Source organism: Carica papaya, chromosome 3 (genome assembly GCF_054855325.1).
Source record: "Carica papaya isolate Zhongbai chromosome 3, ASM5485532v1, whole genome shotgun sequence".
Taxonomy (NCBI): Eukaryota; Viridiplantae; Streptophyta; class Magnoliopsida; order Brassicales; family Caricaceae; genus Carica; species Carica papaya.
Genome location: NC_142311.1, coordinates 20959024 through 20978370, shown reverse-complemented (window position 1 = coordinate 20978370; position 19347 = coordinate 20959024). Strand labels below are relative to the sequence as shown.

General features: G+C 37.0%; 1 protein-coding gene across 1 annotated transcript in view; it reads left to right on the top strand.

Moving 5' to 3' along the window:
* Positions 1-1636: 1636 nt before the first annotated feature.
* LOC110818494 (Adaptin family protein) overlaps positions 1637-19347 on the top strand; it is a 30936-nt gene continuing 13225 nt past the window's right edge. The window contains exons 1-9 of the mRNA XM_088216255.1: positions 1637-1742; positions 1819-2820; positions 2941-3156; positions 3253-3363; positions 3571-3768; positions 3876-4007; positions 5215-5271; positions 5368-5484; positions 7878-7955. Coding sequence (XP_088072381.1) covers positions 2068-2820; positions 2941-3156; positions 3253-3363; positions 3571-3768; positions 3876-4007; positions 5215-5271; positions 5368-5484; positions 7878-7955 — 1662 coding nt within the window. The 5' untranslated portion in view covers positions 1637-1742; positions 1819-2067. The remainder of the gene's footprint in view (positions 1743-1818; positions 2821-2940; positions 3157-3252; positions 3364-3570; positions 3769-3875; positions 4008-5214; positions 5272-5367; positions 5485-7877; positions 7956-19347) is intronic.

Genomic DNA, 19347 nt, shown 5'->3' with positions numbered 1-19347 from the left:
GAATCGTGATTCTGATTTCAGTTTTTGACTATGCATATGTTTTTAGTAAAAGTGAACATGTTTTCAAGAAAAGTATGTTAGATATATATGTTTTGATGTGTTTGAAAGTTATATATATTGCATTTATTAATTATATTGTCATAATATCTATTTATTGAGATAGTATATCTCACTCCCCCATCATTTTTAGATAGTGAGGATTCCCATGTAGAATAGTATATGATACGAAGGAGAAGTTGAGAAGTTAGAGATTAGGTTACCAATGTATACTTTTATATTATAAGAAAAGAAAAATTTTAGACTATTGTATTGTTTTATAGATGATGTATATTATTCAATGAATGTAATGCTTCTGTATACTCTGTATATTAATGAAAGTTAATTTTTATTATTTAATTAAGTAAAAAGTATAAGTGTGCTCCGGACACACTTTAAAAGAAGAGGGAGTGGGCTGCGACACTAAGTAAAAAAATGGAAGACAAGTTAAACAATAACTTTAATATTTTGCTTAAATAGAAGGAAGGTGAAGGAAGCAAAAAGATAGTATGAGATTTTGGTGATCCTTTACATGACTTTAGAATAACAAAAATTGGGGGAAAGGAAAGATAAGGAAGGAATGCTTTAATCTCATTCCTTTCTTTGGATAAATCATACTAATTAATAAAATCATACAAATTAATAAAAGAAGTGGAAGGATGACGACCATTTTTTCTTTTTTTTTTTTTTTACATTTCAAATTTTATTTCTTAAAATTGAGGAAAAGATGAGTTATTTTATTAATGAAGAATATTATTTACTATTTCTTGTAACTAATAATTTTTTTTCTCTTTAAGCCAAACAAAATATTATATAATTTTTTTATTTTATTTATTTTTTTAATTTTTAGCTATTTAAATAATGTATCATAATTCTTTTTTTATTTTTATGCTAATGTTGACCTAAACATAACCTTAATGATGGGATGTTTTACTATGGTATTTATTTCTAAAGTTCTACTTTTTATCATTTTAAATTGAAAATAGAATAAGAATACCTTTTTAATAAATTTTTTTTAACTATTAATCTTGTTGAAATAATATCCATAATTTCTTACAAATCATCTTGTATTATAAAGTAAAAAAATTAAAATATTATAATAACTTTTTATTATTTTATTTATAGGTGTAAAACATGATGGTTTTTTCTTTATATTTAGGAAGCAAAAGATTTTGTTCCAACAAAACAAAAATCTACGAAAAATAATAGTTGATTTCCTCTTACTCTTTCTTCCTTTTCCATTAGGAAGAAATTATAACTTATACTATTTATTTATAAATTAGAGTATTTTGCCACAATTAAACATGAATCATATAACTTGTATATAAATTTGAATATTCTATAAGTGCTACACATGAAAATATTACTTTTTCTTGGACGAGTTATAAAACACTATCATAAGTTTGTAGTCTATTTTACCCCAAAACAAAAAACATACTTCCATATTAGAATTATATAAAAATATGATAGAATACATTTGATATAAAATATATTTTCTGTTAATTATACCGTAAAATACTCATTTTACCTTGCTTATTTTACCATCTTCATTTATACATATATATATTCAAAAAATCCACGTCACTCTCCTGTTTCTGTTAATTGAAAAAATGACTATTCGGAGAACTCATCTTCATTATTTGCCTGTGAATTGATTTTCACTTCTCACCCGCGCTCAGTAAATCGCTTCCTTCTACCAAAGCGACGTGCGTGTTCTGCACTCTGTTTTCTGTTACTCTACCTTCGTCTCTGTTTCTCATTTACATTTTTCACGTTTTTCAGATTTTTCCAGATCTCTATCTCCTTAATCTCCTCTATTCTGCAAAGTAACTACATTCAGTTTACACGAATTACTTCCACTCACTGAAAACCCTAGAATACGACCTCCGATTTACTTTCTCTGGATCAGAAATGCGTTGTGTCTGATCCCGCTTTTTGATTGATATACGACGACACACACAGAGATAGATAGGAATTTTAGCTAGAGAAGAAAAGCTGGAGCAATTGAAGACGATAGGGAGGGAGCTAGCAATGGGCTCCCAGGGAGGGTTCGGGCAATCCAAGGAGTTTCTGGATCTGGTGAAGTCCATCGGAGAGGCACGATCTAAGGCGGAGGAAGATCGCATCGTTGTTCATGAGATCGAGACCCTGAAACGGCGAATCGGTGAGCCCAACATCCCGAAGAGGAAGATGAAGGAGTATATCATCCGATTGGTGTACGTGGAAATGCTGGGCCACGATGCTTCCTTTGGCTACATCCATGCCGTGAAGATGACCCACGATGATAGCCTCGTACTCAAGCGGACGGGGTATCTGGCTGTTACTCTATTCTTGAACGACGATCACGACCTTATCATCCTCATCGTGAACACCATCCAGAAGGATCTAAAGTCAGACAATTACTTGGTGGTCTGTGCTGCGCTTAATGCCGTCTGTAAGCTCATCAACGAGGAGACGATTCCCGCGGTTCTGCCTCAAGTGGTCGAGCTGCTTGGCCATCAAAAGGAGGCCGTCAGAAAGAAGGCTATAATGGCCCTCCACCGGTTCTACCAGAAGTCGCCCTCCTCTGTCTCCCATTTGGTTTCCAATTTTCGCAAGAGGCTCTGCGACAATGATCCTGGCGTTATGGGTGCCACTCTCTGCCCACTCTTCGATCTTATCACTGTAGACGTTAACTTTTACAAGGATTTGGTCATCAGCTTTGTAAGCATTCTCAAGCAAGTTGCTGAGCGCAGGTTGCCCAAGACTTATGATTATCATCAGATGCCGGCCCCATTCATCCAGGTATGTTTGTGTAATTTGATTTCCTTCCTTCCTTATCATTCAAGGGCTAAAAGAACATGGATGTGACCTTTCTTTCAATGGGATGTGATTCATGTAAAAATCACTAATTTAATTATTCAGATCAAGTTGTTGAAAATTCTGGCGCTGTTGGGAACTGGTGACAAGCAAGCTAGTGAAAGTATGTATACTATTGTGGGAGACATATTCAGAAAGTGCGATTCAGCAAGCAATATAGGAAATGCCATTCTTTATGAGTGCATTTGCTGCGTTTCTTCCATACACCCCAATACGAAGTTATTAGAAGCTGCTGCTGATGTGATATCTAGATTTTTGAAGGTTTGCCTCCTGCATTTTGTGCTTGTTTATTCAACTTAATATTGGAGCGGTTTTTTTTTTTAATAACTCACTTCGAAGCACTGGGCTTTTTGGCAGAGTGACAGTCACAATTTGCAATACATGGGCATTGATGGCCTTGGTAGGCTGATAAAGATAAGCCCAGAGATTGCTGAACAACACCAGCTGGCTGTGATTGATTGCTTGGAGGTGAGATTGGTTTACATTCTCAGAGAATTCTACGGGAAAATGTCTTTTGATTTTCAATGGATATTAGTTAGCATACCAAAAAGGAAAAGGAAAAGATTGCCTCTTTGTGTTTAAACAGTTGAGTTGTATACAACGTTGTTACCATATATGCATTTCATCAATTGTCTTCTCCTTGATAATCTTTGAAACTGCATTTGTTTCATACAGGATCCAGATGATACACTGAAGAGAAAAACGTTTGAGTTACTCTATAAAATGACCAAATTCTCCAATGTGGAAGTGATTGTTGATCGCATGATTGATTACATGATTAGCATTAGTGACAATCATTACAAAACTGAAATTGCATCTCGGTGTGTGGAACTGGCCGAGCAATTTGCACCTAGTAATCAATGGTTTATTCAGGTGATGAAAGTGATCTTTTTATACGTTAAGTTTCTCTGCAATGATATTTTTATGTTGTTCATCAAAATTCTGAAGCTTGATTGATCGCTAATATGCTTCTTGTGCAGACCATGAACAAAGTCTTTGAGCATGCAGGAGATCTGGTGAATGCTAAGGTGGCACATAACTTGATGCGATTGATTGCTGAAGGATTTGGAGAAGATGATGATACTGCAGATAGTCAACTAAGATCATCTGCTGTATGATATTTTTGCTGATTGTGCATATTTTACAATCCAGAATTATGTTGATGTCTATTTCTTTGTAATAGATTAAGTCTTAATGGAGCAAATTTTATTTTGGTTTTTGAGAAATATATATTTTCTTGTACATAATATTGGTTTTAGGGGAATATGATTTGCCTATGATTTAACTGGGATCTAACTCATTTAAGATAAAATTTTTATAAAATACTACAAGATCTCATAGTTTATGGATATGTCGATTTGCTAGAAGTGTTAGCATTCAGATTTCCCCGAGGCTATCAGAAATATTATTGAGGAATATTCATAAGGTAGAAAACTACTCAGATTTCAACATAGTATCTCAAAATTGTAAATTTACCCAGTTCCATTTTAGTCAAGGAACTTACAGAAGGTGCAAGAATATTTACAGTTTTCAGGAAAACATTTAGCTTTTCTTGAAAGAAGTAAAAATTTAGAAAGTATGTGATTTAGACTAAAGAAAATGCAATTAGATAATGAAAGAATTTAACCATCTCATTTTAGAATTCTAGGTGTACTTGCTTTTAACCGTTTTTTTTTCGTATTAAGGGTTTGTATAGCTTTTGTATGCAGTCATCTTCTTTATTAAGGTAATGGTGAATAGATGTTATATGTGTAAAAGGGAGGCTGAAACCTGCAGTCATCTTCTTCTCCACTGCCCAGCTGTCCAGGACTTATGGTTTATGATATTTAGCCTGTTGGGGGTGAGCTGGGTAAAGGCGGGTATGATCAAGGAGGAGATGTGGGCCTGGGTTGGGATTGGTAAAAAGAATAAAAAGTTAATTAATAATCCTTTGACTGTTTTGTGGATTATTTGGAAGGAAAGAAATAGGAGAGCTTTTGATGGGGATGGAAAGTGACATGACTAAGATTATAGATAGATGGTTCCCTCTTTTTGGTTCTTTATTAGTAGGGCATGATTTTTATAGGGTAGAAGATCTTGGATATATTATTGATTGCCTCACCAATATGTAAATACTTTTGTACATGGGCTGCACCCCCTTGGTGCTTTGTGAATATATTCATACTTTTTATTAAAAAAAGAACTTTTGTATGCAGGCGGCATTCTGTTGGTTCTTTCTTATATATCTTATATTTTTCTTTGAAAAAGAGTTATGGTTGTACTTGTTTTTCTTGTTCAGCATTCACTGTCCTTGAAACGGAATTAATTTTCTTGGTGCAGGTTGAGTCGTACTTGGGTATTATTGGGGAGCCAAAGCTTCCATCTGTATTTCTTCAAGTATCTTCACTTTCTAGTATTTCCATTCTTTCAGATATTCTCTTTCAAGTGGATGTGTCTACGCTTATTAATAGTGATTACATGTCCTGATTACAGGTTATTTGTTGGGTTTTGGGAGAATATGGAACTGCTGATGGAAAATATTCTGCTTCATATATCACTGGCAAGTTGTGTGATGTGGCAGAGGCCTATTCAAATGATGAAACAGTGAAGGTATTATTTTAATATTCAGAAGATGTTCATATGCATGATTTAGGTCCCTATCTTTGCCTTACCTTTTATGGGTGCAATTAACTTCCCATTACCTATTCCCTCACCTTTCTCTTTTCTATCTTCTCGTCCTAGTCTCTTTTATTCTCTACCTTATCATTTTGCTAAAAGGCCTTTTGGAAAAAGACATTTACTAAGAGGGTGCTCTCTATTCGCGCCTTTATTGGCGTTGTAATTGTGGAAGTGTGTCCTTCATTAGATATAATCTTGACTAATCTATTTATGCTAGCCTCTCTAAGGAATTAGCTAAGTCATTTTGTAGAAGCAATTTGATGTATTTCTCAATTTAATTGGATGTAATAAGCTCCTTTATAAAGTTTTGGACTCAATGATTTACAATGATAATTGGGGATTGACATTCAGAAGATCAGATTTGGCTAAGTTTGACACTTGGGTAGGATAGAGAATTAGGTAAGGTGTGGTAAGGTATGTTAAGGTAGTTGGGTAGGATATGGTAATCTATTAAGAGGTAAGATTCTTACCTGACCGCATATTTGAGATTATTGAGTAAGGAAATAAATAGTATAGCACAACAGACGATAATATTGTTTTCTTAATTCACATCAATAATATAGTTCAACATAGTTGTAGTGGCACTGGTAACAGTGGTTGCAACAGTGGGAAAACAACCATGGTGAAGTTGGTAATATTGGTGACAGTGATGGTGAATATGGTGGTAGAGGTAGTGACATTTATGTTTGTTGGGGGCACAATGATGGTTGCTGTCACAACAATAGTACCAATGGTGTTGGTGGCGACAAATGACACTAATGGTAACATGAGTAGGTGGGCAGTGGAGGTGGCGATATTGATGCTGGCAAAGGTTTAATGTTGGTACTGGTGATAGCCGTGGTTGGATGGGGTGATGGTGTCAGTGATGGTGACAGCTATATTGATTGTGGTGGCAGCAGTTTAGATAATGGTGGCAAAGGTTATAATAGAAGTGGTGGTGGCAGTGAGGACTGTGAGAACAGAGTTTAGCAGTTGTGGGAGTCAGCAGCAAGAGCGACTGTTGAGGTGGTGATTGGTGTAGCAGCAACAAGGGTAGCAACAGCAGTGGTAGTGATGGTAATTGTGGTGATAATGTGGTGGAGGCTGTGGAATAGTGACACTAGTGGTGATGGTGGTCATGATAATGAGATAGACAGTGGTTGCAGCAGCAACGGGGGCAGTATAGTGGTAATTATGGTATTCCTGTCAAGAGATGGATGTGGAAAAAATTCGAGAGGAGCATTTTAGTCTCTGTAGGGGACTACAGATCCCAGGGTAAGTGGTGTCTTGCTCAGAAAAAAATCTCTCTCCCAGTTGGGTTAGGATTAGGCTAAGGAGCCTTATCATCCATTGCTCTACCCCATTATACCAAGCATAATCAAATTTCTTGCATACTTTATTATTAGGAACTTGCATCAATGCATGATGCATTAGCTCTAGATTTTCTAAATAGATTAGAAATCATAATACTATTAAATATATAATTACAATACTATTTAGGAGTCTGCTTATAGTTTAAGTAACTTTATGATTTTGTTTTTATTACTGTTAGTTTTTCTATTTACATTAGTAGTAATATTTCCTTATTCTATTTGTATCACTATTTGTAGTTAATCCTCTTTACTAAAATTACCTAGAAGAATTATAAATATCTATTTTTGTAGTTTCACTTTTTGAGATAGACTTCAATTGTTCAGTAAGATGCCCTGCGAGTTGTTGAATTTTTCAGTTGTGACCTGTAATTTTTATACTGGAGTTTTTTCATATGTGATGTGTAAGAAACCCAATGTATAGTGTCTAGGCTTTTATCTCCAAATTACTAAGTGGACAAATTATTCTTAGTTTGTCTTACATCATGCATATTTCACTGCATTCCTTAGAGGTCGTGGTTGGCTTTGTAGGTGATTTAGAAATGAAGAACTCAAATAGCTATTTTTTTAGAGATTTTCCCTCATTGTAAACTTCTTGTTACCATAGTCAAAATTCTTGGTATGTTGGGAAATTCCTCCTTTCTAACCAAGACTGACATCTCAATACTAATATTTTATGGGTTCAAATATGAAATCCACTATTTAACAGTGGCACTAACAAGGTCTAGATTTTTCCTCTTGTTACCTGTAGCAGGCATTTTAATACAATATCTGCTTTTTTCTCCAACAAAAAAACCCGCAACACCATAATCTACTTAAATTCTTTTTATGTCATAGTTCAGTTGTGCTGGGAAAGCTATTGGAATTTTTAGCGACTTGAATTTCTAATATAGTTACTATCTTAAAATCTCCTGTCTTCCTTGTTTGCTCTCTGGTTGTTTAGAAAATGGGATTTATTTTTGCTTATTTTTGAAGGCATATGCAGTTACAGCACTCATGAAAATCTACGCATTTGAAATAGCAGCAGGAAGAAAAGTGGATATGCTACCAGAGGTAGGCTCTAATGGTTTAAATTTCCTGTTTTGAGTCTTCTTGTGGTCGTTGATGCACTTGATCCCTATCTGAACTGCAATCATATCTTAAAGCTTAAATGACTTTTTTTGTTTTCTTTTGTCAATTACTTGTCCTGGTTGGACCACATATTATAGATTCTCTTTTTGTTGATGCTCTTCTAAAAATATTTTGTTGTTCATAACATTTATTGTTGGTATTATGCCATTTGATATTGTTAAAAAAATATTATGTCAGTGGATTGTTCTTTGTTTATAATTTAGTTGGCAACTTGAAAGATCATCAATTGAACTCTGATGTCTCTAGGTGATTTGAAGGCATTTCTTCGAAGTTGTGTTTGGTGTGTTAACATCATTGATTTTATTCTTGTCTCATTATCTGGTATAATTGGTTCATCAGTAGCATAGTTTAATTTGTGATGCTGAATATTTAATAATAGTTCTACTTCAAAATTGCTGAGGACTTTTAAGGAGTTGTATTCTTTTTGCTAAAATTGTATAAGGGTCATCCTTTTACCTTTTTCTTGAGAAGAAAAGAATAATAATATTAAGAGGCAAAAAGGGGGTGCCACGAAACTACATGAGAGGGAACAAAGCAGAAACTAGCAGAGAATTAAAAGAGGGCTTTGCCAAAAGATCAATGAGCTTCTCTAGATCTTCCTCATGAAGGATAGATTAAGCCTAAACAAAATACATGAAATCTGGAACTAACGGTCCTTAATATGAACAACTTAGATAGAAATTCCTTTAAATATCTTTTATTCCTTTCTACCCATGCAGTCCAAAGATGATTTGAGGACTAATAGGCTTTTTCTTGTTTTTATGACAAGACCATCTGAAGCTAAAGATTATTTTAATTAGAACCACTTGATACCCACTTGCTAACCAATAGATCCAAAGTGGAAACACCAATTCTTTCTTGTTTTTATGACAAGACCATCTGAAGCTAAAGATTATTTTAATTAGAACCACTTGATACCCATTTGCTAACTAATAGATCCAAATTGGAAACACCCTTCAGGACGCCAAAAGAGAAGATGGTTTGGGAATTCATTATGACCTAGAAAAAGCAGGCTATGATTAATGATGATGTGGCTGTCTTCCTTAGATTATCCAAGGTAAGAAAGTGTTCTCAAGCACCTTCCCTAACAAAAGAAAAGGTAACCCTGGGGGTTGCCTTCCGTTGCCAAATAGGTTCTTGTATGGAAGTTGTCAAATACAATATCCCTCTTCCAAAAGGAAAAATAGGACTATATGGAGAATTTATTCTACACAAGGACATCCTCTTAATTCTTGTGTAGAAATCCGTTTTGAGCATAGCAAGGAGATTCACATATTCCTCAATATTCTAGTCATTTTGTGATACCCCTGAACTTATTCGAACATCGGATGCATGTATTTAAAATTTGAGATTTTAATATGATGGTTGAACTTTTATACATGTGCATATTTACGTTTTTTTTTTTAAACTATTCTTTAATTATTTGAAAACTTAAAACAAAAGAAAGCAAAAAAAAAAGAACAGAGAAGAGAAAACTCCCGCGGGCAAGCCTCGCAGAAAAAGGCCCACGGGAACGCACGTGGGCATTCTTGCCTTGCAGGCAGAAGTCCCTTGCCTGCATGGATTGCCTCGCGCCTGCATGCTTGCAGAATAGGGCCCGCACCCCTCTCATTGGCCGAAGTCTAATCAGGCAAGACCCCACTGTCTCCAAAGAATCCTCTTACCGCCCGGCACACATGCGGCCAGCTTCCACCAGCGTCGGTCGACTATCAAGCCGATCAACGGCCCTCCCTTCTTCATTTCTTCAAGTTTTGATATTTAAACCCCTTCCTTCTTCACTTCCTTCATTTTCCTCTGCTGTAACCCAAAAAGAAGAGGAAACTTCAAATTAAACAGTGAGTCCGAGAGTGAGGGAGAGTCACCGTGAGCTACCACCTCCTCCTCCGCTATTGCAGGCTTGCCACAGAGTCTTTCTTCCTTCCTCGAGTGGTAACCATCCTCCATTTCCCGATTTTTCTTTCCTTATGGTGCTGATGCACCTCACGTGCAAGCCTTTCCTTTTCATCCTCGATTGCAGAACAGGTTCTGCAGCTCCGTGGACTGCTGCTGCTACCGTCTTCTCCTCTCAAACCCATGAAGCTTCCTCGTTATTTTTGGAACCCGAAACTAGATAGTGATAGGTAAGGAATTTGGATATTTCTCTTTAAGCTCCTAATGAATTTTATATGTTTTTAACCTTTTAAAAATTTGAAGAATAATGCATGTATGATGTGTTTGTTGTGTGTGTGTGTGTTGAGTGGCTTTAATTGTTATTTTGTCGAATGTTTGATGCTGCCTTAAACGATTTTGATGCTTAAATTTTGATGTGTTGATTGTATGTATATGAAGTGAAGTGAAATGAATGGAATAGGAGAAAACTAGACTGGAGAGGACATGAGTTTATTGTGTTTAGGCACCAAGGTGCCGAAGTGGACTGTAGTACATGGTTGTGTCATGTTTGCATGCGTGATGAACTTTGTCTTGACATGTCTACGTGCCAGGACAGGGCGCCCCCGGCTTGCTGTGCGCGGGCGCACATGTCCTACCAGGCATGACAGCATGTCGAGAGGACCTGCTGCGAGGGTTGTGTGCATATGTGCGTGTGTACGTGTGTGCTACAGCCTGTCAGGCATGCCCGCATGCCGAGAGGCCCACATGCGAGGCCACATTGCCATGCGGAGTGGGCATGTACAACACGCCTGTGTCATGTTGTCTTGCTGAGCGAGCGCGTGCGCATTGTGCACAAGAGGGCCTGCCTTGACATGCTTAAGTACTGGGACGGCTCGTCCAGGGCACGCCTCTCGTACGACTTTTCGTGCTATAAGGCTTTGCTAGGCACGCCCATGTGCCGAGCAGGCTATGCAGATGGGCCTCTGCCTCGCCTCATGGGCAAAGGCAGAGAGGGCTTTCCCATTTGGGCCTCGGTCCGGAAGGGGGCTCGATGGCCCAAGTGGGGTCTTATTTGGGTTTGGGTTGGTTAATGGGCCCTCGTTTTGGTCTGGGTTTGATTGATGGGGCTTACGAGTCTATGATGATTATTAACCAGTATAATTTAGGAAATTGGGGATTTCTTTAATGGGCCGAAATGGTTGTGGGGCTTTAGGGAACCTGAGAGGATTCGAATGTAATTAATTTAGTGGATCTTAATGGGCCATGAAAGGGAATGTGGGCCTTGTTGGTTCTAGAGTTTTAATTGGGTCTAATGGGCCGAGGAATTTCTGAATAGTGTTTGATGGACTCAATGGGTCGAACAGGAATATGTAAATCGGTATTTAGGTTGTGATCCCATATTTAGTTTAAAAACAAAGAAAAGTTTGAAATCCATTTGACCGTTATCATTGAGGGGTGACTGAATATAACTGTTACTGGCCGTTGGTGAACCACTCTTTGTGAATGGTACTGGATTTCTCTTTGACAAGAGCGGATCGCAATTGATTGTAGAGATCACAGTGGCGAAGTAATACCATGGTCATAGTATTTGATTAGATTACTATATATTGAATTTAATTATAGGGGATCCCCTATGCCCTCTGTTGATCTAGGTTTAAACGGTTTCTTGTGAAAATATGTAAACAGTGAAAGTAAATCGAGTTAAATAACCGGTATAATTAACATTGGTTGTTTGTCATGCTATGGCCCCCCTATATAGGTTTTTTTTTTATTGATTTGTTCCTTCACTGAGGTTGTTCTGTTGCTTATGGAATGAGATGTGTATTTCCAAAATGAATTTCATATAATTAAACATATAAAGATGATGTGGAAAGTGAGGACTCGTCCCTCGAATTACCTCTTGATGCTTGCTTGGATCCATTCTTGAACCAGTAGATGATTAGTGCATATGATGCGCTGTATTTTGATGAACTCTATTTTTGTATTTTGTAGAATTAGTTGAACAATCATTTTGTAAATTTGTAGCTAATTCTTGTACCTCAGTGATATATACTCTTGTTTTTTGTAAGGGATGAATTAACTTCCGCTGTACATATAATTTTAATGCATTCGTATATGTTTTGTTATCGGACACTGTATTCTCCGAATATCAGGATGTCACACATTTGTTCCTGCCTTGTAGTATTTTTATGTAGGAAATTGCTGCATGTAAAAGCTATTTACGTAGCTTTTGTAGAGAGAGAAAGTAAGAGAGAGAGAGAGCACCAAAACAGAGTGCAACCCTGCCAACGCCTCTGTTTCGTGCTTAGATGATTTTTGAAGAAGGCAATGGAGGAAAGGGTCTTCTTTTTTCATTCATATTTGCATGGTCTAAATAAGCCAGTTTACAACCATAAATCCCATTTTCTCGTGCAAGTGATAGGCTTGCAATTGAATTCAAATTTTACCATATCCGATTACAATTAAATTCAAAAATTGAAATTTAAAATTCAAATACAAGCTGATAAGAATAAATTTTAACTGATTCTTAATAATCTAACATTCCTCCTTAAGAATCAATCTATATAATTCCTAACTTCTCTCTCATATTTTCGAATTTCCCTTTTTCAAGCGGCTTCATTAAAATATCTGCAAGTTGCTCATCGGATGAGCAATGAGTAAGCTTGATTTCACCACTCTTTTCAGCATCTCTAATTGCATGGAACTTCATATTAATGTGCTTAGTTCGACCATGCATCACTGGGTTCTTAGCGATTGCTATAGTCGACTTATTATCCACCTGAATTTCGGTTGGCAGAGACGCATCAAGCTTCAGATCCTGCATTACTTTCCTTAGCCATACCGCCTAATTTACGGCACCTGTAGCAGCAATACACTCAGCTTCAGCTGTAGATTGTGCAACCATTTCTTGCTTTTTAGATGCCCAGGAGAAAGCATCATAGCCAAACGAAAATGGATAGCCAGAAGTGCTGCGTGCATCATTGAGACTCCCTGCCCAGTCACTATCAATATACCCGAGCAGCTTTCCTTCTCCCTTTGCCTCATATAAAATTTTATAATTTTGGGTATCCTTTAGATACCTCAATAAATGCTTTGTCGCTGCCATGTGAGATTGTTTTGGAGATGACATAAACCGTGATAGCAAACTTACAACAAATAATATATCCGACCTTGAAACTGTGAGATACAGCAAGCTGCTAATTAAGCTCCTGTACCTTCCCTCATCCACATTATCACCTGTTTCATCTTTAGTTAACTTTAGGTTTGGAATTAACGCAGTAGAGACATCTTTACACTCCATCAAATTAAACATTTTAAGGATTTCATGTGCATACTTTGCTTGTGACAGAAAAATCCCATTCTGAGCTTGCTTTATTTCCATCTTTAGGAAGTATGTTACTTCACTTGGGTTGGACATCTCAAACATCTCCTCAAGCTGTCCTTTGAATTCTTCCATTTTGCATCGATCGTTTCCTGTCACTAGTATATCATCCACATAAATGGCAGTGATCAGCCTCCTGTCATTTTCATTGTGTTTTGCATATAGCGTTGCTTCCGCCTTACTCTTTTCAAATCCACAACACAGTAGGTATTCGTCCAGCTTTTGGTACCAAGCTCGTGGAGCTTGCTTAGGGCCATACAAAGCATTATGTAGCAGATAAACATGATCCTCTTTTCCCTCAATTGTGAATCCTTCCGGTTGATCAACATAAATCTCTTCTTGGAGATCACCGTTTAGGAAGGTAGACTTGATATCCAGGTGCATAACCTGCCATTGGGAATGCGCTGCTACTGCCAGGATCATTCTGATGGTTTCATGTCTTGCAACTGGAGCGAAGGTGTCCCCAAAGTCAATTCCTGCAGTTTGGGCATATCCCTTCACTACCAGCCTAGCTTTGTACCGATTTACAGAACCATTGGGATTGAACTTGAGTCTGTAAATCCACTTGACACCAATTATCTTCTTGCCTTCAGGCTTAGGGACCAAAGTTCAGGTTTTGTTCTTTGTGATCATAGCAATTTTCTCCATCATAGCATCTTTCCAGGAGGAATATGTGGCTGCCTCTTGATAGGTTGCAGGTTCTTTGAATGTAGAATTGCATGATTTGTATATCTTAGAGAGACTTTTCATCCTAATTCCATCAGCACTTCCATCATTATTTTCCAACTCAGAGGGGAATGGAGCTGGTACAGGTTCATCTCCTCCTGTCACCAGTTTCCCTACCTCATCACGTTCTATTTTTTCTTCTGCCCAATTCCAGTGTGAGCCTTCATCTATCACAACATTTCTTCTAATCATAAGTTTTTTGGAGCTCAGCATATACACCCGGTACCCCTTTGTCTCTGTACTATAGCTTAAAAAAATTCCAGGCTCTCCCTTGTCATCTAACTTTCTTCTTCTTTCATCAGGAACTTGGCCGTAGCATACAGAGCCAAAGATCCTGATGAGAGTAGTCTTGGGCTTCTTGCCATCCCAAGCTTCAAATGGCGTGATTTTCTCCAGGGCTTGAGTGGGCAGCTGATTAAGCAAGTAAATAGATGTGTTTACTGCTTAGCCCAGAACAGCTTGGGCAAGTGTTTGTCATTCATCAGACATTTCCCCATTTCCACCACAGTTCTGTTCTTCCTCTCTGCAATACCGTTTTGTTGTGGTGAGTAGGGGGCAACAAGTTGCCTTTTGATCCCTTGAGAGCTACAAAAATCCTTGAATTCCTATGAATTATACTCGAGCATTATCAGTTCTTAGCATTTTAAGTAAACACCCACTTTTCCTTTCTGCAATCAATTTGAACTCCTTAAACTTACCAAACACTTCAGCTTTGTTTTTGAGAAAGTAAACCCAGGCCATCCGGGTATGATCATCAATAAAAAGGGAGAAATACCTGCTCCCATTCAAGGAATCTTGGCTCATTGGCCCACAGATATCAGAGTAAACAAGTTGAAGCTTTTCTGTTGCCTGTGTGCTAGCTTGCGCATGGAATGATGTTCTGTGCATCTTGCTCATTTGGCATACACTGCAGACAGTATTGGTTTCACCAAGTGTAGGGGGATTGAGACTCAGGTTCTCAATTTACAACTTCTTCAAGCTGAACATATGATAATATCCAAACCTTCTGTGCCAAATTTCTTCCTCATTTGCACTAGCATAACAGGCCATGTGTGCTAGCTTCTTCATACACAGCAGGTAATTCTGATTAATCTTTGGTGCTGTCTCGATCTGCTTCTCATCAGGATCACAAATCCTGTAATATTTGCTCTCAGAAAGAACTTTATACCCATTATTTGTCATCTGATTCACACTTAACAAATTTTGCTTTAATGTAGGTACAAAAAGCACATTTGTAATATACCCTGTACCTAGGTGGGTATTTACAGAGACAATGCCCTTACCTTCTGCTTTCTCAAACTTGCCATTTCCCAACCTCACTTTGTCTTTCAGAGCTTTGTTTAGGTAGGTAAACATGGACTCGTTCTTGCACATGTGGGATGTACATCCATTGTCAACGATCCAGTTTGAGTCATCCTCATCTATGACTTCATTTGAGGCCACATACAAATTTGTTGAAGCTTCACCAGTTGCTTTGGTGATGTTTGCTTGCTGAGGTTCTCCTTTAGGTTGGCCTTCATTCTGCTTCTGCTTCAACCTACAGTTTCTTTCCTTGTGGCCAAGCTTTTTACAGAAATGACACTGAATTGCCTTCTTGTCCTTGTACCAACAATTCTTTTCTAAATGGTTGATCAAGATGCAAATTTTACAAGGAGGAAATTTTGATTGGTTACCACGGTTTTGGTTTCCATGTTGCTTCTTAGTTGAGCTCTTCTCTCCAATCTGATTTCCTTTGTTCTCAATTCCTGCTTTGGCTTTTATGAACAAGGCTCCTTCTGTGTAATTAGTTTCCCTTATGTTGGCTCGCTGCTCCTGCGACTCCAGCTTATTGATAAGCTTAGCTGCAGTGATGGTATCAGTATCATTCAGCTCCTCCAACAAAGAGATTTTGGACTCAAACTGAGCTGGTAAACTGATTAGAATCTGTTCTACTACCCGTGAGTCAGGAAAGTTCTCTCCCAGCAGTCTTATTTTGTTCACAACATCCATCAACTTAGACGCGTACTGTCTCACCGTCTCATCTTCTCTCATCTGTAACATCACAAACTCTGCTTTTAGTTTCAGCAACTTCGTTTTTCTGCTTTTGGTACCACCTTCAAATTCTTCTCTGATTTTGTCCCAAGCCAGCTTGGGAGTTTTGTAGGGCATGATCCTACTGAAAATCGTGTCTGAGATAGCTGAGTGAATGCAAGCAAGTGCACGAGGTTTCTTCATAAGTTCCTCTTCATGCCTTTTGATCTGAGTTAGGGACGTAGTGTCCCGCAATGGAGGTGGCTCAGTGTCGTCGAGAACCACATCCCAGAGATTCAGAGATTGCAAATGAATCTCCATTTTCAGTGCCCAAACATGGTAATTTTCGCCATTGAAGTGTGGAGGTGCAGATGAACCAGAACAGGTTGCCATTTTTGTAACGGGTTTTGGGATTTTTGGATTGGTGAGTAAGCTGTATTCTTTTCACAAATCCCTCAAGACAAGAGGCTCTGAAACCATGTAGTATTTTTACATAGGAAATTGCTGCATGCAAAAGCTATTTACGTAGTTTTTGTAGAGAGAGAAAGTAAGAGAGAGAGGGCACCGAAATAGAGTGCAACCCTGCAAACGCCTCTGTTTCATGCTTAGATGATTTTTGAAGAAGGCAACGGAGGAAAGGGTGTTCTTTTTTTATTCATATTTGCATGGCTTAAATAAGCCAGTTTACAACCATAAATCTCATTTTCTCGTGCAAGTGATAGGCTTGCAATTGAATTCAAATTCTACTCTATCCGATTACAATTAAATTCAAAAACTAAAATTTAAAATTCAAATACACGCTGATAAAAATAAATTTTAACTGATTCTTAATAATTTAACATGCTTAGAGGAATCTGCCAAGAGGTACATAATAATCTTTCACAGTCGCTTCTTTAATCATGGTCAATCAAAAGACTACAGGAAATTGACACTTGCAAAGGAGAACTTCCATATTGACATCCTTCCTAAAATTTATTCTTTGCCCATTTCCAAGTTCAAAAAGAATGAGATTTGTGATGCTTGACTCTTCTTTCCTAATCCCTTTTTAGAGGCTAGTGCGTTGAGGCCTCAAAAGCATGTTAGATATTTGCGCCCCCTTTGGAAGACCATATTTGACCTTTACAGTTTCGATTACAAGTTCTCTCTTTCTAGAGAGGACAATCCATTCTAGTATAAATGGAGTAGCACCTCCTTAATGTGTTTATGATATTTCTTTGAGAGAAGAATGCTAAAATTTGGAGAGCGAGAAGCAAAAGATTATAGCCCTTGCATGAAGGATTCTTAGCCATGGGCCTTTGGGGTTATAATTGCATATTAGTTCATGAAGAAGGAAGTTACATGCTGAAGTTGTTTACTATAATTGTTAAATATAGAAGAAAAAACCTACTCACACATAGGCTACTATTGTGGGAAGTATGACAAGATTTAGAAATTACATATATTAAATAAGTTTGAACCATAGAATGATTCTTAATATACTGATATTGATGTGGAACCTAAAATCAATCAATGTGATCACAACCCCAACATACAATTTAGTACAAAAACTTAATCTCTAAGCAAATGTTCTCCATTTAACCCACAATTAACTTATGATTGAGGACTAAGATAATTGAAAAAAGTAATAAAAATTGATAAAACACTACGAGAATACCTTGATAAGTAGAACCAATTTTTTATTCGACGAGACAATCGAAAAAACCTCCTAAAAAGTACTCACAATAGCTGAAAGTTAAAATAAAATTAGCTGAAATTTTATTGAATCTGAATTGAATGAATTACAACTGATGACTCGACCTTTATGTAGGCAAAAATTAAAAGAATTACAATCGAAATCAAACTCCTAAAATTTAGGATACATATCTCAAAATCTATCTAGGACTCTTAATAAATAATTAAAAGACTCTTAATTACAAATAAATTAAAAATTTTCTCCCTTGAGTTGTGATCGGCTTAATTTTGGAGAATTCTTCTTGGATTTAGACTCTATTATTTCACTGTTTCTTTTTTTGAGCTGAAGATGACTTAGGATGCAACCACGTGGAGGTAGAAAAGAACTCATTTTCTTTGAGAAAATCAAGAACAATCGGTTGTGAGGAGAAAATCAAGAAGAGAATCGGTTTTCAAGGAGAAAATCTAGGAGAGCAGCGGTCTTGAGAAAACTTGTCCTTTTGAGTTTCTACTTGTTGAATTGGATGCAAACAGTCATTCAAGATGAGATTCAGGAAGAGATGAGCTGGGTAGGATTCTTGAAAGATGGATCCTGTGAGTCGTTTTTGGATAAGGACTCGTTGTAGTCGATTTGCATGAAAAGTAGAAGAATGGAGGAAAAACTCTCATGGGGAGAATTTCTTTCTCGAGTGGGAATCTCCTCCATGCATGTCTGGATCACATTAGACATGCCACATATTCGTAATATTCACTAGATTGTTGGTGGTCTGTTTCTAAGTATAGATTTTTCGGGCATTTGCTCTCATCTTGGTATAGAACCTCTTTTTTAAGTCAGTCTTTTTTCATGAAGATGAAATAAGGGGCTTTGAAGATATCTTGTTACTAACTTGTGTAAATTCTTTGTATTGGAGTGCGTCCTCTTTTTTCATAAAAGAAAAATGCACATAATATAACCACTGCAATTGATTTCCTTTCCAAGGAAATGGAATGATGAAACTATTCCTTTTTCTTTTGAAATAAAAAGTAACCTGTATATTAACATCGTATCAACAAAACGGGGGTACCCCCGTTAATAGGATTTTGATGGAAGAAAACTACAAAGTTGGCTTCATGATAACCATAATGCCTGAAATAGATACTTAACAAAGTAATAACTTTCTTTTACACTTGAACTTTTCCTTTCTTTGCTTCTTGAATGTATCAGCATAGAACATTCAATTGGATGGGAACATTTGAATTGGATTCATATCACCTACTGCTCTCAAATTGCTATTCCTTAAGTATAGTAAATATTGCGTGGAGGCAGAGAGCTGCTAGAGTATTGTGGATTGATGAAAGCAATAGCATCGCCAAATTATTTCATGGGATGGAAAAAGTTGAATCATTGGAAGAATTTTAGGTCTACAATGGTCATTGATTGGGACTAGTAATTTTTGACAGACTATTTACATGACAAGACCCGTATCCAAAATTTTGGAGAGAAACCCATTTAGTTCACAACTTAGACCCATTTGATATGGTAATTAGAGGAAATGTCCTGTTTTTAAAATAAGTTGAGAATGGAGTTGGTTGAATTAAATTGAAAATATTCTAAACATGATACCAAATTGACATGTTTAAAGCTGTGCTCTTGTTTATAATCCCATTTTGCCACCT